This window comes from Mirounga angustirostris, unplaced genomic scaffold, assembly GCF_029215605.1.
Source record: "Mirounga angustirostris isolate CCGP_5_RB_7025 unplaced genomic scaffold, mMirAng1.0.hap1 SCAF_1, whole genome shotgun sequence".
Taxonomy (NCBI): Eukaryota; Metazoa; Chordata; class Mammalia; order Carnivora; family Phocidae; genus Mirounga; species Mirounga angustirostris.
The window spans coordinates 48,013,832-48,031,898 of record NW_026991709.1 but is presented as its reverse complement, the minus strand read 5'-3'; the positions used below and the strand labels follow the sequence as shown (position 1 = coordinate 48,031,898).

At 39.3% G+C, this 18,067-nt stretch overlaps 1 protein-coding gene across 2 annotated transcripts in view; it reads left to right on the top strand.

The window, feature by feature from the left end:
* The window catches only part of IMPG2 (interphotoreceptor matrix proteoglycan 2), a 163,955-nt gene that overhangs the window by 42,853 nt on the left and 103,035 nt on the right, over nucleotides 1-18,067 (top strand). For both annotated transcript variants that reach the window (XM_045902795.3, XM_045902794.3), the window contains 2 exons: nucleotides 4,754-4,998; nucleotides 9,329-9,414. In XM_045902795.3, coding sequence (XP_045758751.1) covers nucleotides 4,754-4,998; nucleotides 9,329-9,414 — 331 coding nt within the window. The remainder of the gene's footprint in view (nucleotides 1-4,753; nucleotides 4,999-9,328; nucleotides 9,415-18,067) is intronic.

The window sequence follows — 18,067 nt, the reverse complement described above, 5'->3', positions numbered from 1 at the left end:
TATTTGCTTTGTATCTGTCCAGGTACACACATTGTTTTAAGTTAGTAGATTACCCATTTGAAGTGAGTCAATATATCTGCCTGGTATACTTCAAAACTTTAGCTCCAGGCTTCATAAGTGTGTGCCTTCTTTCTAATGGAAGAAATTTTACAGGATATCTGAATTTCTCTGAAATATCTTTATTTTGGTTGATCTTAATGAGAAATGATACTATTATTTCTTATGTTGAAAATCTGCATGTCAAACAGCCAATCAGGGCATTTGAGGTAAGAGAATAAGAAAGGATAAATTTTACCTCCACATGATTGATGTTTCTGGAAATAGCTGTCAGAAAGAGAAACTTTCCTTTATATAGCAGCTGTGTTAGTCTAGCTTAGAAGATGAAAGATGGTAATACAGGGGTGGCTGGTTAACTCGGAGGTGCTAAATGCGGAGAGCCAGCACAGCTTTCTTCAGTCAGATCATGTTTTGTCTTCCAATGTGCATTCTGCTTCTTATGTACTTCCTTGGCCTCTTGGCTTTCTTTTATTCTGTCCCTCATCCTGAGACGTCTCTCTGCTACATTTACCATGCCAGAACTCAGTCTGTTTTGGGTCATAGTGACATTCTCGGCTCCGAGAATAGATGGTTTCCTGATACCTTAAGCATTTCTTTGAGTTCTCTTTCCAGGACAAAAACATGGTAATGAATTGCAGCATATCTCTGAGGCATTTTATCTTCTTTAATGAATTTATCCTCACTAGACAAGGTAGACTATAATAGAAGTGTTATTTTTATATGTCCGAGGGAAATGTTGGGAGACAAATTATATTTTGTCAACAAAGAATAAGGCCAGTAATCTGCCCCAGACTGCTTGATTTGCACAAATTTCTTGATCCAGGAACATTTCTCTTGATCATCTCTCTATGATATTTAAAAGTAATGCAAGGCACATGGTAGACTCTCAGTGAAGCTTTGATTCTTCTTGTCTGATTTTCTGCATAGCATAGGAATGAACTCAAGTGCTAATAGGTACAATCTTTTCCTCCATTTTTCATTGTCACTGCTTTCTGTCTTAATATGAAATAGGTTGTGCAAAGACCCAAAGAAGCTCACCTTTCAGGAGATGTAGTCATGGTCTATCCCATTGAGTTTGGAAAGAGCATGCATTTCCTCAAGGTTGGGTTGTGGAGGTGAAGTAGTATCTCTAAAATGATTACTCATGGGGCTCCAGGGTGGCTCAGTTGGTTAAGCAACTGCCTTTGGCTCAAGTCATGATCTCAGGGTCCTGGGATCCAGCCCCCCGACCAGGCTCCCTACTTAGGAGGGAGTCTTCTTCTCCCTCTCCCTTTGTCCCTCCCTCTGCTCATTCTCTCTCTCCCTCTCTCAAATAAATAAAGTATTTTTAAAAATGATTGCTCAGAAGATACAAATGTATGAAGATAATTTTAGGGTGAAAACTTTAGAGACTTTCATATTTAGAGACAAAATTCTTCAGATTAAATAGGGAGTATCATTCTGTCATTTAAGTAACACAAATTTAGTTGTCTTATATGCCTGCATTAGTCAATAAAATTGACCATTTGCTCTTTTATTATTTTCAAAAGTATTTGTTGAACTACTATGAGCCAAGCATTGTGCTAAATCCCTAGGACACATACGGTGTGGTGAGTTCTGACCAGTAGGTGTCCCTCTTACTGTTTTATTCTACCTCAGGGCCATCATTTGGTTATTTTAGCATATTTTACTGAATTTATTTCTTTACAAAAGAATATCAGGAATTATCCATGAATCAATATAGTCTGACATGAAAAAAAAAGAGACTGAAAGAAGTTCTAGACAACAAGCTGATGTCTTACCATTTTGTAGAGCATCAGGATGTCAAAATACTTAGTTACTAATTAAAACACCCTAAACCACCCCATTAGAAGTGGAAGCTTATCAGATCTGGGAGGAAAACCTTATGGAAGTTACTCAGATTAGAACAAAAACATCAAAGAGGCCTGGCAACTTGTATGGCAGGTGAGGGATGTCACTTTCATGGTGTCCCCTATAGTTCAGGGTATGAATCTGTGGGAAGCAGGCTCAGGACAGGTCCAGAACTGCCTATACTACCAGGAAGGACAGGTCTCTTAAGACCAATTCATGCTTACTAAATCATAAGATATGATGCACTGTCTAGGATGCCAATTGATTTATTTAAAGCAAGAGATCTGCCAACTGACCAATTATTGCATTGTCTGGCTCATGCATTCTTTCCCCATAGGAAAATCTGTAGGGAGTTATAATCAAAAGATCCCTTTGCAAGCTTGAAAGAAGAGAAAGGAAGCTGGGTGACTTTTTTTTTTTTTAAAGATTTTATTTACCCTTTTTTTTTTTTTAAGATTTTTATTTATTTATTTGACAGAGAGAGACACAGCGAGAGAGGGAACACAAGCAGGGGGAGTGAGAGAGGGAGAAGCAGGCTTCCCGCAGAGCAGGGAGCCCGATGCGGGGCTCGATCCCAGTACCCTGGGATCATGACCTGAGCCGAAGGCAGACGCTTAATGACTGAGCCACCCAGGCGCCCCTATTTACCCATTTTTGAGAGAGAAGCAGGCTCCCCACTGAGCAGGGGCTTGATCCCAGGATGCCTGGGATCATGACCTGAGCCGAAGGCAGAAGCTTAACCGCTTAACTAAGTCACCCAGGCACCTGGAAGTTGGGTGATTTTAATGACCAGTATCATCAAGCCATGCTAGCTATGTTGTGGCTGTCTCCAATTTAGGGATCTGTTTTTACAAGGAAGCCACAATAGTGAAATAAATTAGTTGACTAATCCCTTTTTCTAGACTCCATGAGATCATTCTCATTATGTTGATACTTTTTGTTTAGATATGTGAATACCTTGATTAGACTGTAGTTGTTTTTTTTTTTATATTCAGACAAGTTTAGATTTCTATTTATTTAGTAGGCACTGGGGGGCCCTCAGTGCCAGGGACCATGCTGAACACTGGGGATAGAAACTCAAGGAGAGACTGAAAGGCAGTCACTTTAAACAAAATCTTTTTACAAAACCACAAAAGCTGTAATCAAAGAATATATAATGATACATAAGTAAGTTCAGAGGGGGAAGTGCTTAAATTATTTGTATGCTTTGATTTGGGAGTCATTTTGGTCTTACAGAATGTCAGAAGGAGGCAAATTGTTTCCATTGCCTGTCTCTCTTGAGTGTTTTATCTTTGGGAAGATAGCGTTCTCCTTTCCTCTGGAAGGATCTTGGTGTGACTTGCTGGGTCCTGCTTCTGATGGCTGTGTCTCATAGACTGGGGGAAGCCAGAGTGATGACGAGAGCAAAGCTGTCTCATAATGACTTTTTTGGGTAGTAGTTTAATTAAAGCTACTGAGAGTATAGCATAGTAATTCAGAATTCAGATGCTGGAGTCAAGCAGACCTGTGTTTGAATCTTGACTCTACCACGTACATGTTTCAAAATTTTAGGCAAGTCTTCTAACTTCTTTAAAGCTCAGTTTCTTCAATAATAATCTGAAGATAATAAAACCTTCACGGGGTTATTATGAAAATTATATGAGATAAAGCATATGAAATAACTGTCACATCGTAAGCACTTTTAAAATGTTAGCTTTTAGTTGTTAGAGAAATATGAGTTAGAGTCTAGAAGGAGTATTTTTATTGGCTTCAAAATTTTATAATCTGGTGTTATTTCTCCAAAATGATTATTTAAGAAAATATCAAATGACATGTCAACTACTATTTATGTATTTTTACTCTACCCTTTATTCTAAGAAATCTTCTCTTTGTTTGCTTATGGAAAGGTAGATAGTAAAAAAGCCCAATCTCAGACAGTTCTTTGTTAGCTCATTAAGGTTTTATTCAACTCATTAATGAAGGAGCCAGTTCAAAAATGAAAGCTAGTTTGTAGAGCATTTGAAAAACAGAAATTTATATAGTCAATTTGGGAAAGGTTTAGGGTAGTAAAATCATAAACTTTGGAGTCATCATTACTACCAGGCCAAAAAAAAAAAAAAAACCCTGATCACATTTTAATAGTTTTATTTCAGTTTAGTTTCAAACTTTATAGGACTGTAAATTGTCTGGACTATCAAACAAAATTACATCTCCTGAGAGACTTAGATAACTGTCATATCAGAAAATATTCTAGCATGATATTAAAAAAAACACAAGTCATCAATTTGCTTTATTTTCAAGTATTTCATATTTTCCGTTCCCAATAACTATGCTTTAGTTCATAGTAATTAAGCTTCTTTATTGCTTCACTACCCCCCTTCCATTGTGGAGTACATAATCTGTCCAATAACAGTAAGAAAGAGAGATGAGAGAATTACCCACTGTTGGGTGGAGTTAGAAGGTTTTGTTTTGTTTTGTTTTGTTTTAAATCAGGGAGGAGAAATGCTAATAGGGAAAGAAGGAAGCTGGCAGATAGTGGAGAGGAGCTGTTGGCTCTGATGGAGGAAAGAAGGGGTGAGAATGGTGGGGAAGAGCGTGCTCACATATTCTGCAGAGTTGCCTCTCTGGCCTCCTTAGAACGTTTTCCATGTTCTTAGAGCTATGAACCTCTGTTCTCTAGGAAGCAGGAGGGGATGGCAAAAGGTTGTCCAGAGTCAGCAGAGAATGGTGGTGGAATCCATGCTTTTTGAGACCCCCCATCTTTACCCTCCTCCCCCAGGTGTAGTGTTTGTGCTCCATGGGTTCAAAGCTCCTTTCTTTGTGTTTCCTTAGCAGGGTCTAATTTGTTCTCTGTTTTCATCCATAGTGGCATAGATGTTCATTATGCAGTTACCTTCAATGGTGAGGCCATCAGCAATACCACCTGGGACCTAATTAGCCTTCATTCCAACAAGGTGGAAAACCATGGTCTTGTGGAACTGGATGATAAACCCACTGCCGTTTATGCAATTAGTAACTTCAGAGATTATATTGCTGAGATACTGCATCAGAATTTTTTGTTGGGGAACTCCTCTTTGAATCCAGATCCTGACTCCCTTCAACTTATCAATGGTGAGTTGATATCCATCATAAAGTCCTTGTACAGCTTTAGTTTCTTTTTCAATATACTCTGGTGAAAACTAATTTCTTTAAATATCTGTGGTTTTTAGCATTCTCTTGACTGCATGAGAGAGGAGCCATCCTGGTTCGAATGGAGCTTTAGCCACGTAGCTATTTGGGATAGATCAATCGGGAGCTCTTAGGAGTATTGTAAACAAAAAGCCACAAAGAGTGGGGAAAGTGGGGTGCCTGGGTGGCTCAGTCAGTTAAGCATCTGCCTTCAGCTCAGGTTATGATCCCAGGGTCCTGAGATCAAGCCCCATGTTGGGCTCCCTGCTTGGCGGGGAGTCTGCTTCTCCCTCTCCCTCTGCCTGCCACTCTGCCTACTTGTGCTCTCTCTCTCTCTGTCAGATAAATAAATAAAATCTTAAAAAAAAAAGTGGGGAAAGTGGAGAACAGCATGACATTTAGAAATAGTTTAGGGAAATGGGAGCAAAATATAGGAAAAAGGGAAGTGGAACCTGCAAGCATGAAGTGGAACAGGTTATAGTGCAGCTGGGCAACCAACACAGTAATTCTCCATAGGCAAATCGACTGGTGTAAAGACTTAAAAGCCAGAGAGCAGAAGACAAAAGAGTAGCTCAGGAAAGTTCAGGGAGGATCTTGGTCAAAGAAGAACTGATACTGGGTGATAGGCAGAATCCCAGAGAATCCAGTACTGAGTTTGAATTTAGATAGCTGGAGAGATCCGGTTATGATCTGAAATCAACAGGTGGATCTGGGATCATCAAGGAGGGGCTGACTACTTTGGATTTAGAGGTGAAAGAGTGGCCTAGTTAATCTCAGACTAAAGTTTACTAAGAATCTGGTTACTGGTGTTGCAACAGTTTAACTCATCAGGGACATGGTGTCCTGTTAAATTACTTCTTCATGTTTACTTCTTTATGATTTCTTCTCTCATGGGTGGTTTAGCTTTTAAGATGTCCATGGAGTAGGGCGCCTGGGTGGCTCAGTTGGTTAAGCGACTGCCTTCGGCTCGGGTCATGATCCTGGAGTCCCGGGATCGAGTCCCGCATGGGGCTCCCTGCTCGGCAGGGAGTCTGCTTCTCCCTCTGACCTTCCTCCCTCTCATGCTCTCTGTCTCTCATTCTCTCTCTCTCAAATAAATAAATAAAATCTTAAAAAAAAAAAAAAAAAAGATGTCCATGGAGTATATTTTACTGACATGATTGCATGGGAAAAGTACCAGATGCCAAACTGGAAAATTCATGAATGAGAGGCAATACTAACAATGATGCATTTTTATAGCCTCTTCAATTCCCACATTTTCTTAAGAGAAAAGAGTCTGTATCTTTTTTTTTTAAGATTTTATTTATTTATTCATGAGATATATATATAGAGAGAGAGAGAAGCAGAGGGAGAAGCAGGCTCCCAAGGAGCAGGGAGCCCGATGCGGAACTCGATCCCAGGACCCTGGGATCATGACCTGAGCTGAAGGCAGACACTTAACCATCTGAGCCACCCAGACGCCCGAGAGTCTGCATCTTTTCAAGCAGTTATCACCTAGGCCTTGTGTGTGTGTGTGTGCGCGCGCATGTGTGTTTATGTAAATAAATAAAATACACATGAGAGAGAGAGAAAAGAGAGAAAAAAACTTTAATGAAATTTTACTATATATAATTCCTTACTTCCTAAAGAAGATATTTTTTGAGGGCTTCACTAAAACTTTAAATTGCTTTTCAATTATTTTGGCTGCTAGACTGATGTTTCCTTAAAATGACAGTGTGCTAAGACAGGGCCACAAAGTGGCTTGGACTTCATATGGGTTATATAGGACTTTAAAGTGGAGAAACTGTTTATTTATTATTTTAGAGATTGATTTATTTATTTTAGGGAGAGAGCATAAGTGGGGGGGAGGGGCAGAAGGAGAGGAGAGAGAATCTGAAGCAGACTCCCTGCTGAGTGTGGGGCTCCATCTCACCACCAGAGATCACGACCTGAACAGAAACCAAGAGTCCAAAGCTTAACCAACTGCACCACTGAGGCTCTCCTAAAGTGGAGAAACTCTTTCTTCGTAGATGATAGTGATATTAGGCTATCAGTTCTAAAACACGAGAGAACCTTTGTATTTTGGAGCAGTGCAGGTATCCTGGGCTTACTGTCTCATATACTCCTTTTTCATTGTTATATCTTGTTGGAATACCTGAGCCAGATAAAATAGTGAAAAGAGAAGAAGCCTGTTATAATCTCAAATTGCTGAAGTCCTTTTGGCAAGGCTGGTATAGACTAGCTGGGGGCTACCTATGTGGACAGCAAATAGGCAGAAGGTCCCAGGAATCTGGATATTGGGATCTGAGAAAAAAATATAGCTAAGAGGTCACCTGAAGGGGATGGGAACCTAAACTGAGCAGAAAGTAGAAACACCAAGGTTAATAACGAGGGTAGTGGAAGAAGGACATGGAGATTAAGGTTTGCAACAGGCAAAGTGAGATTGTTTAGGAAACTAAATCCACAAACAGCATAGGAAGGTCTTCCTTTTATGTGGAGCCTGGTTGTAGCCTACCTCCAAGGTGTCCTGAAAAGGAGTTTAACAACTGAGAATTTCTAAGCAAATTTAACAAAAGCTTTAGGATATACAGGAGAAACTAATTCGGATGCTTTGATCTTTCATTAGATGTATGTTTCAATTGCACAAAATTTGGTCTCTAAAATCTATTTCTATTGTCATGACAACTCAGAATTCTGAACGGATGTAGCTTTCTACGTAACCTGGTCATCATTTCTTAAAGATAGATCATCCTTGATCCGTGGTGCTTATTTTCCGTAGAAGACAAGATAACCGTATACACAATTGAAAAAGAGTTTTGGAAAATACTTAAATCCAATAGGGTTTTTGGCTTGTCATTGATCCCTTTATGTCAGGCCAGTGGTAACAGGTGAATAAAGAGAGATTCTGTTTCTATTTTTGGTGCATGCACCAGATCAAATTGTGGCAATCCTTTTTTTTTTCTTTAGCTTTTATAGATTCCCTCTCCCCTTCAGGCAAAATCAATTTCTTCTTTGTATCCCACACATTGTATATATGCCCCTCACATCATTTTATAATTTGTGTTTCTCTCTCTGACATAGGGAATACTTGCATAGGAGAAACTTGGCTTTATTAATGTTTATAGTCTCAACTTTATCAAAGACTGTAGTAACTAGCAAGGATTCAGTAAGGCTTTGTTGAATTACATTATACAATCTATTGTCTTACCTTTATTGCTCTTTAATATGGTATAGCAGTAAACTCTCTCGTGCCCTAACCATTTTTCAAAGATACTTTCTGCCAAAGAGGAAATCATTTTTCATAATTTTCTCCATTCTTAGCATCAACCAAATGCATTGGAATTTCAGTTTAACTTCCTTATTAAAATGAAAAAAAATTCAGTTTAAAAATATCTGCTTCACAGGAATCTTGAAAAGAGTAAACTGCTTAAAAGGAGAAAAAGAAATAATATAGGAATGTCTTAAATGTAATAATGAGGAGAATATTTTATGATGGAGTCTTATAAACCAGATAGATTGTGTTACTATTGATGCTGTCAGGCCAGGTCTGAGGACCCAGAGAGGGTCCCACAGGGCCAGCCAAGAGGGTCCTTGGTGACACACAGGATAGAAATCAAGCACAAGCCAGCAGGAAGGGAGAGAGCAGAGTTTATTGAAGATATATATAGAGAGAGCAGATACAGACAGAGTATCTGGGAGACTTGGTAAAGAAAAGGAGAGAGTTGTGTCTTTGCTTGGGGTCTGGGGTTTTTAATGAGGATTGTGGTCTGGTGTACATGTCCTCTCAGGCATCCAGGAACCAGCTAGAACAAGGACAATGGTCCAGGTGTCCTTCCTAAGCCACTTATTCCTTGGAGCCAGGCAGTCTTGACATTGAGATGTTTAGTGCCCGTGGTCTGGAATACGCATATGATGGCCTCATCACATCATTCTCCCATGGCCCTTCCTTCAATGTTATCTGTTGTGCTGGAAGACTCTAAAAAAATCATTAACTTCTTGTCCCTTACAAGGAGGACATTGACTGTTTGTTCTATGAGGCGTGTGTAAAGTGAGGGTACAGGTTCTAGTAAGAATAGAAGCAGGAAAAAGAGCAAAAAGCAGATTTTTATGGAGTCTTTCAGTTTCCCTATCTCAATACAGGCAAAATATCTGAATAAAGTAACAAACATTTTCTAAGCAAGTCTCCCTTATCTGTTGTGCCAAGATCTAAACTATTAAAAAGAACAACCTAATTTTTAGTTGTCCCTGAACCTCAAATATAATAGTGTCTCAACTAAAAATGTTCTTTCTTCAGTGAGAGGAGTTTTACTTTCTGAAACTGAAGACCTAATTTGGAACACCCAAAGTTCAAGTCTTCAGTCAACCCCACCATCCATTCTGGTAAGTATGTTTCTGTGTTTTATGCCTGGAATCAGGCCCTCAAACTTCTCTTCTTTATACACTTACCTGCTTACTTTAGCGTCATGAATTTCCTGAGCTGTTTCTATTTCAAATATTTTCTTACATCATCCTTGGAACATTATTCACAGTTGTCAGCTCCGGAGTCCCAAGTATTAGTTCAGAAAATTTAAGCCTTCTGCAGTGGTTAAATGAAGTCTGCACTGGTTAATTTCCAAGCTCTAAATGTGGTATAAAACTTACTTATGGTTTATACTTGTTTGGTAATAATTAAGCTATAAGTGCCCACTGAGTTGTTCTCTGAAAGTTACTCAGAAGTAGTTTTTATAGCCAAGACTATAAATTGATGTACATAGGTACAGAGTATAGATTTGCATTCCAAGGATTGTAGTGAAGAAAAATGTTAGATTCCAAAGCATATAGAATAGCGTGTGTACAGGAGAGAGAGAGAGAAAGAAGAATAAAAATAACAGCTAACTGACAAATGACAGGGACTCAAAATCAGGCCTCCTTTTAACCTGGACTGAAAACATTCCCATTTGCACAGAAACATCATCGAAGAATGTTCCTTTTTGTTCTTACCACCCAACTCCCCTGGGCGATCCTCTGTCCCCTCTAAATCCCTCCACTTGCCACTTCACCCATAGAGAGGCATCTAATAGAAAAGAAAGTGGCTTCCTTGACTATAGTTGAAACAACAGCAGTGCCAGCTACAACCACAGCACCCCTGGAGGCCACCTGGTTACAAAGCATCCATGAATCTTTTGTTACCACATAGAGTCGGGGGACTCCCTTCTACAGTCCCTGAGACTCCTACTCTCCTGAGACTTTTCTGCCTCATAGAAGCTTCTTGAAATACTTGTTTCTTGACTTTAACCCTGCAGTGAACATTTACAAAGTCTGCCCCAAATTCACTTAGCCATTAATATATGCAGCCATTTCTTATACTCCGTTATAGAGCAGCTCAGTTTTGAAATGTGGTGTCATTGGAAATACTCTTCTCACTGAGTTCCATATTGGAGAAAAAAAGTTAGGGGGGATTGACACTAGAGATTACATTATTTGGTGTTTATTTATTCATTCATTCAAATATATTTATTGCGTGCTTTTCATGTGCCAAGTACTGGGAAAACTAAGATGAATAAGGGTATGGGCTTGCCCTCAAGAAGTTTCCAGTCTGGTAGACAGACTTTTCCACAGATACAGTGATGCTGTCATAGAAGTCCATTCAGGATGCATTGGCAGAGAGTGGTGATTCACAGTGAACATCGCACCACTAGTCTTCAGTCCTTCTAATCCTATTCATCTTGGGCTTCTCTAACCATAGATCTGTGATGATACTTAGAACGATGTTGTAAAGATAGGAATTTTTATATGAGCCAGAGGTTGCAAGTTGGAAACCAGCCAGCTGGATCCAGCTGTAGGCATGTGTTTGGGGCCAAATTTTTAAAGAAGCTAACATTTAACAATTGGGATATTTTTGCAGGAAAATGTAGATTTCCAACTTCTTTTGAAAACCAGGAAGATCTGGTATCCTTAGGTCCAGGTCCCCTGTTGCAGAAAGTGGTTAGGGTTTGGCTGAAAGGGGCTGCCCCTTTAATGCTGATAAACACTGACTAACTGGGCACACATGGTGCCTGTAATGTGGTTCCATTTGCATTAAAGCCAACCCCTCAGTTTTTTGAATAGTGATAACTGTGGGGGCATTAAGTAACAATTTGAGGAGACAGTAGGATTGTTAATGGATGATAATAAGGCATGAAAAGAAGAATGATTGATTAGAAGTGTGTGGTTATTGATTTTCCTTCTTTTTGGGGGGCAAACTGTTAACAAGATCTTGTTCTTTTATAGAAATGAGATTAAAAATTTTTTTTACAGATTTGATTTTTAGAAATTATTTTAGAGGTAGGAATGTTGGGATATTGAATTTGACACGTTTTGGCATCCTAACTTGGAAAATCACATGTTGCACAGTGTGCTTTCTATAGCGCTAGCAAGCTTTTCAGTTGGCATTCACAGAAGTGAAACTGGGCCAGTATAAGTTAATATGCTACATTGAACTAAAAGAATTCTTGAGTTGAATTTGTTGCTATGGGAACATCTATTCCTATAAAAATAAATGAAGTGCTATTACTGGCATGTAGATGTTCTACCTTTCACAACGTATGACAAAGCTTCATTGCTATGCCATTTTTTAGGTGGCACTTATTTGGAGTAGACGGTCTCCTTATTTAAAAAGCCAAATTGTGGGTCGCCTGGGTGGCTCAGTCGGTTAAGCATTTGACTCTTGAATTCGGCTCGGTTTCACAGTCTCAGGGTCGTGAGATCCAGCACCCCCTCAAGCTCCCACTCAGCGTAGAGGAGTCTGCTTGAGATTCCTGTCTCTCCCTCGGCCTTTGCCCCTCCCCCTACTCGTGCTGTCTTTCTCTCAAAATAAGTAAATAAAATCTTAAAAAAAAAAGTCAAGTTGTTTACTTTCACTTTTTATGTGGCCCATTTGTGACTTGACTTTTATCAGAGATATTCTGTATTGTTTTAATTTTATGGAATGAAAAGGCATTTAATTTGTAGATATACTAAAATTATATATATTGTTTGAGGATTTCTTTTTCATTAAGGATTGAGCTGTTTTCCTAATGTGTGTCAGGTCATAGGTTCTGTCTGATAAAACTCAATTTTTTCAGCATGGGTTAAAGAGCTTAAGCCATTTCACTTGGCATTTTGAAAAAATTCACATGTAGAATTTGCAAGGGTATAAATATGTCTGACTCAGCTGGATGAATGTGTAGCTTTAACACATCTTTAGAAGTGGTTTTAGATAATTAAGAGGGAAAAAAGTGAATTCCCTGGTATGGTTTGATGGTTATCATCCTAACTACTTTTCTGAGAAACAAACTTGGCATTGAGCAAATGACCTTCTTGCTTCTCCTTGAATGCATGTATGGTTTTAGATAATAGAAAAAGAAATGGGAAAGGAAGAAACTTTTCTGTCTATATAAACAACCTCCGTATTCAACATAGCAGATATTTACATATTAGAAAATGGGCTTTCCTCTCTCTCTTTGCTCTGTTTACCTGGGTCTTACAGACCTGTGGATATAGGCTAACCTGAGTGAGAATGGACTGCCAAGGCTGTTAGTTCTAGTTTCTCCTCTTGGAATCCTTTTGCATCTGGTTATGGATACGTATACGTATCTCTCAATGAACAGTCTGGTATAGTGGGCAAAGCACTGGGACTGGAACTCTAGAAACTCAGGGGTGTAGTTACGATTTTTTTTCTCTATTTTCTGTGACTGTGGGCATTTCACGTCTATGAGACTCAGTTTCTTATCTTTAATAGGCAAGATTAGACTACATGATTCAAGAGTCCTATTCTAAAATTTGATACTTCTGTTTTATTCACACACATGCACATGCTCACCCCCTAAAATGGTTCTGAGACTCAGTTTCCAATATGTGAAGGGGGAGTGTTCCCACACAGAGCCACATATTTCTCCAGACACCAGCTGGGTGTTCAAGGATTCAACTCAATTCTGACACTATCTACCCAGAGATAGCATCAGATTCCACAGGTTAAGGGCTCAGTTCTACAAGACTGCCTCCCCACCCCCTGCCCACTTCCACTTCAGACATCAGTTGTTGCAAGCCTAGGTTGCTACCTGTGCTTTTGACCAACCAGCTATAAATCACAGGTTCCCATGACCTCTTCCTCAAGCTTGGTTAATTTGCTAGGATGGCTCACAGAATTCAAACATTGTACTTACTAGATTACTGATTTGTTATAAAAAGATACAATTCAGGAACAGCCTGATGGAAGAGATGCATAGGGCAAGGTATGTGCAAAGGGACGCAGAGCTTCCAAGCCCTCACCAGGTATGTGGCTCTCCTCAAATCTCCAGGTGTTCACTAACCCAGCTCTTTGGACCCTATCCTTTTGGGTTTTTATGGAGGCTTCATTAGATAGGTGTGATCGATTAAATCATTAGCCATTGGTAACTGATTCAACCTCTAGCCCCTCTCCCCTCCCTGGAGGTCATGGGATGGGACTGAAAGTTCCAACCCCTAATCACAAGGTTGGCTTTATTGGCAACAAGTACCCATCCATAGGTGCCCTCTAAAAGTCACCCCATTAATATAACAGAAGACACTTTAATAACTCTCAACACTTAGGCAGTTCCGAGGATTTTGGGATCTGTGAGCCAAGAATTGTGGACACTAAGCAGATATATGTATTTTTTTAATAAATTACAATATCATACCTCTTTTCCTAACATAAGATTTATAAACCAAAGGAAGGTCTTTTTTTTTTTAAAAGATTTTATTTATTCATTTGAGAGAGAATGAGATAGAGAGAGCATGAGAGGGGGGAGGGTCAGAGGGAGAAGCAGACTCCCCGCCGAGCAGGGAGCCCGATGTGGGACTCGATCCTGGGACTCCAGGATCATGACCTGAGCCGAAGGCAGTTGCTTAACCAACTGAGCCACCCAGGCGCCCCAAAGGAAGGTCTTTTAAGCACATGAGCTTTTGGCAAGACGAGAGTTGGTAATTTTACTTAATTTGTTTTCCTTTCACACTCTGTTTTCTTGTAATATTAGTTGACTGTATATGTTTGTGTTTATTTATGGGCTCTAAATTCTGTCCCTTTGGTTTATGTGTCTGTTTTTATGCCAATATGTTCTGTTGCTTTGTAATATAGTTGCTTCATAATGTAGTTTAAAATTGGAAGTGTAATAGCCTTTGGTTTTGTTCTTCTTTCTCAGAATTGCTTTGGATATTCAGGGTCTTTTGTAGTTCCTTATGAATATTAGGATTGTTTTTTCTCTTTCTAAAATGCCATTGGAGTTTTAGTAGGGATTGCATTGAATCTGAAGATGTCTTTGGCTAGTATGGACATTTTTTTTTTTAAGATTTTATTTTTTATTTTTATTTGAGAGAGACGGAGAGAGAATGAGAGAGATAGAGCACGAGAGTGGGGTGAGAGGCAGAGAGAGAAGCAGACTCCCCGCTGAGCAGGGAGCCTGATGTGGGTCTCGATTCCAGGGCCTCCGGGATCATGACCTGAGCCGAAGGCAGACGCTTACCTGACTGAGCAATGCAGGCGCCCTTGTAGGGACATTTTGACAATATTAATTTTTCCAATCCATGAATACAGCATATGCTTCCATCTATGTGTGTTGTTTTCAATCTTTCATCAAAGTCTTACAGTTTTCACTACGTGGATCTGTTACCTCCTTGGTTAAATTTATTCCTCAGGTTGTTATTGTTTTAGATGCTATTATAGAAGAGATTATTTTTCTTTTACAAATAGTTTGTTGTTAATGTACAGAAATATAATTGGCGTCTGTATGTTGATCCTGCTGTATCCTGTAACTTTACTTAATTTGTTGATTAGTTCTAACAGTTTTTTAAAAAGATTTATTTATTTATTTTAGAGAGAGCATGAGTGGGGGGAGAAGCAGTGGGGGAGGGAGAAAATCTCAAGCAGACTCCCTGCTGAGTGCAGAGCCCATTGTGGGGCTCGATCTCTACAGAGCCTGTTGCAGGGCTCAGTCTCACAACCCTGAAATCATGACCCCAGCCGAAATCAAGAGTCAGATGCTTAACCAACTGAGCCACCTAGGAGCCCCAGTTCTAACAGTGTTTTGATTTTTTAAGGATTTTATATACATAGGATAATGCCATCTGGAGCAGACCATTTTACCTCTTCCTTTCTGATTTGAATGCCTTTTATTTATTTTTCTTGCCTAATTGCCTTGGCTGGGACTTCTAGTCTTATACTAAATAAGATGGTAATAGTGAGAACCCTTGTCTTATTCTTCATCTTAGCAGGAAAGCTTCAGCCTTTCACAATTGAGTTATGATATTTGCTGTGCGTTTGTCGTACATGGCCTTTATTACGTTGAGATATGTTGCTTCTGTACCCAATTTGTTGAGGGTTTTTATCATGAAAGGATGCTGAATTTTGTTAAATACTTTTCTGTATCTATGGAGATGATTATATGATTTTTTATTCTTCATTTTATTAATGTGGTATATCACATTTATTGATTTGTATATGTTGAATTGTCCTTATATCCCAGGGATAAGTCCTCCCCAGATCCTTGTGGATGTTTCTTCTAATTTGCTTTGAATTCAGTTTGCTAATATTTTGTTGGCAATTTTAGCATTATATTAATCAGGGATATTGGTCTATCATTTTACTTTCTTGTAGTATCTTTGTCTGGTTTTGCTATCAGGGTAATGCTAGCTTTGTAGAATAAGTTTGGGAGTGTTCACTTCTGTTTGATTTTTGGGAAGAGTTTGAGAAGGACTGGCATTAGTTTTTCCTTAAATGTTTGGTAGAATTACCAGTGAAACCATCTGGTCCTGTATATTGTTAGGTCCATTTGGTCTAAAGTATAGTTCAAGTCCATCATTTTCTTTTCCTTTTTTTTAAAATTTAACTTAATTTTATTATGTTATGTTAGTTCCCATACAGTACATCATTAGTTTTTATGTAGTGTTCCATGATTCATTGTTTTCGAATAACACCCAGTGCTCCATGCAATACGTGCCCTCCTTAATACCCATCACCGGGCTAACCCCCTCCCCCTGCTGGCCCTCTAAAACCCTCATTTTGTTTCTCGGAGTCCATAGTCTCTCATGGTTCCTCTCCCCCTCTAATCCCCCCCCTTCATTTTTCCCTTCCTTCTCCTAATGTCCTCCATGCTATTCCTTATGTTCCACAAATAAAGGGAAACCATATGATAATTGACTTTCTCTGCTTGACTTATTTCACTTAGCATAATCTTCTCCAGTCCCATCCATGTTGATGTAAAAGTTGGGTATTCATCCTTTCTGATGGCTGAGTAATAGTCCATTGTATATATGGACCACATCTTCTTTATCCATTTGTCTGTTGAAGGGCATCTCAGCTCTTTCCACAGTTTGGCTATTGTGGACATTGCTGCTATGAACATTGGGGTGCATATGGCCCTTCTTTTCACTACATCTGTGTCTTTGGGGTAAATACCCAGTAGTGCAATTCCTGGGTTATAGGGTAGCTCTATTAGAGGCCGACAACCCTAAGTTTCCTACAAAACAGGAGCATCTAGCTTGGGTTGTGGTCAATAATTTGGACTCTGTACATTCCCTCAACCACCCCTCAACAGAATGACTAGGAGGAGGAACCCCCAAAATAGAAAAGACTCAGAGACTGTGACTTCTGCCACAGATTTACAAATGGATACAGATATAACCAAGATGTCAGAAATGGACTTCAGGGTAACAGTTATGAAGACAATAGCTAGAATGGAGAAATCAATTAATGGCAACATAGAGTCTCTGAGGGCAGAAATGAAAGCTGAATTGGCAGAACTTAAAAATGCTATCAATGAGATCCAATCTAATCTAAATACTCTAACAGCTAGGGTAAATGAGGCAGAAGAACGAATTAGTGATCTAGAAGATCAATTGATAGAAAAGAAGGAAAATGGAGGCCTGGGAAAAACAGCTTATAATCCATGAAAAAAGAATTAGAGAAATAAGTGACGCTGTGAAACGTCCCAATGTCAGAATTATTGGGATCCCTGAGGGGGTGGAGAGAGAGAGAGGACTAGAAGATATATTTGAGCAAATCATAGCTGAGATCTTCCCTAATCTGGGGAATGAAATAAACATTCGTGTCCTAGAGGCAGAGAGGACCCCTCCCAAGATCAAGGAAAACAGACAAATGCTTTGGCATGTAATAGTAAAACTCGCAAATCTTAGAACCAGAGAAACCATCTTAAGGGCAGTTAGGGGGAAGAGATTCCTTATGTACAGAGGGAGGAACATCAGAATAATGTCAGACTTGTCCACAGAGACCTGGCAAGCCAGAAAGGGCTGATAAGACATATTCAGGGTACTAAATGAGAAGAACATGCAGCCAAGAATACTTTATCTGGCAAGGCTGTCATTTAGAATGGATGGAGAGGTACAGAGCTTGCAAGACCAGCAGAAACTGAAAGAATATGTGACCACTAAGCCAGCCCTGCAAGAAATAGTAAAGGGGGTTCTATAAAAGGAGAAAGACTCTAAGAGTGATATAGAACATAAATTTACAGAGACAATCTATAGAAACAAGAACTTCACAGGCAACATGATGACAATAAATTCATATCTTTCAATAATCACTCTCAACGTGAACGGCCTAAATGCTCCCATAAAACGGCTAAGGGTTGCAGATTGGCTAAAAAGACAGGACCCATCCATATCCATATGAGTCTACAAGAGACTCATTTTGAACCTAAAGATACATCCAGACTGAAAATGAAGGGATGGAGAGCCATCTTCCATGCCAATGGACCTCCAAAGAAAGCTGGGGTAACAATCCTTGTATCAGACAAACTAGATTTTAAGCTAAAGACTGTAGTTAGAGACACAAAAGGACACTATATCATTCTTAAAGGATCTATCCAACAAGAAGATCTAACAGTTGTAAATATCTGTGCCCCCAACATGGGAGCAGCCAACTACATAAGCCAACTATTAACCAAAATAAAGAGTCATATTGATAACAATACGTTAATTGTAGGAGACCTCAATACTCCACTTTCAGTGATAGACAAATCATCTAGGCAGAAAATCAACAAAGAAACAAGAGCTTTGAATGACA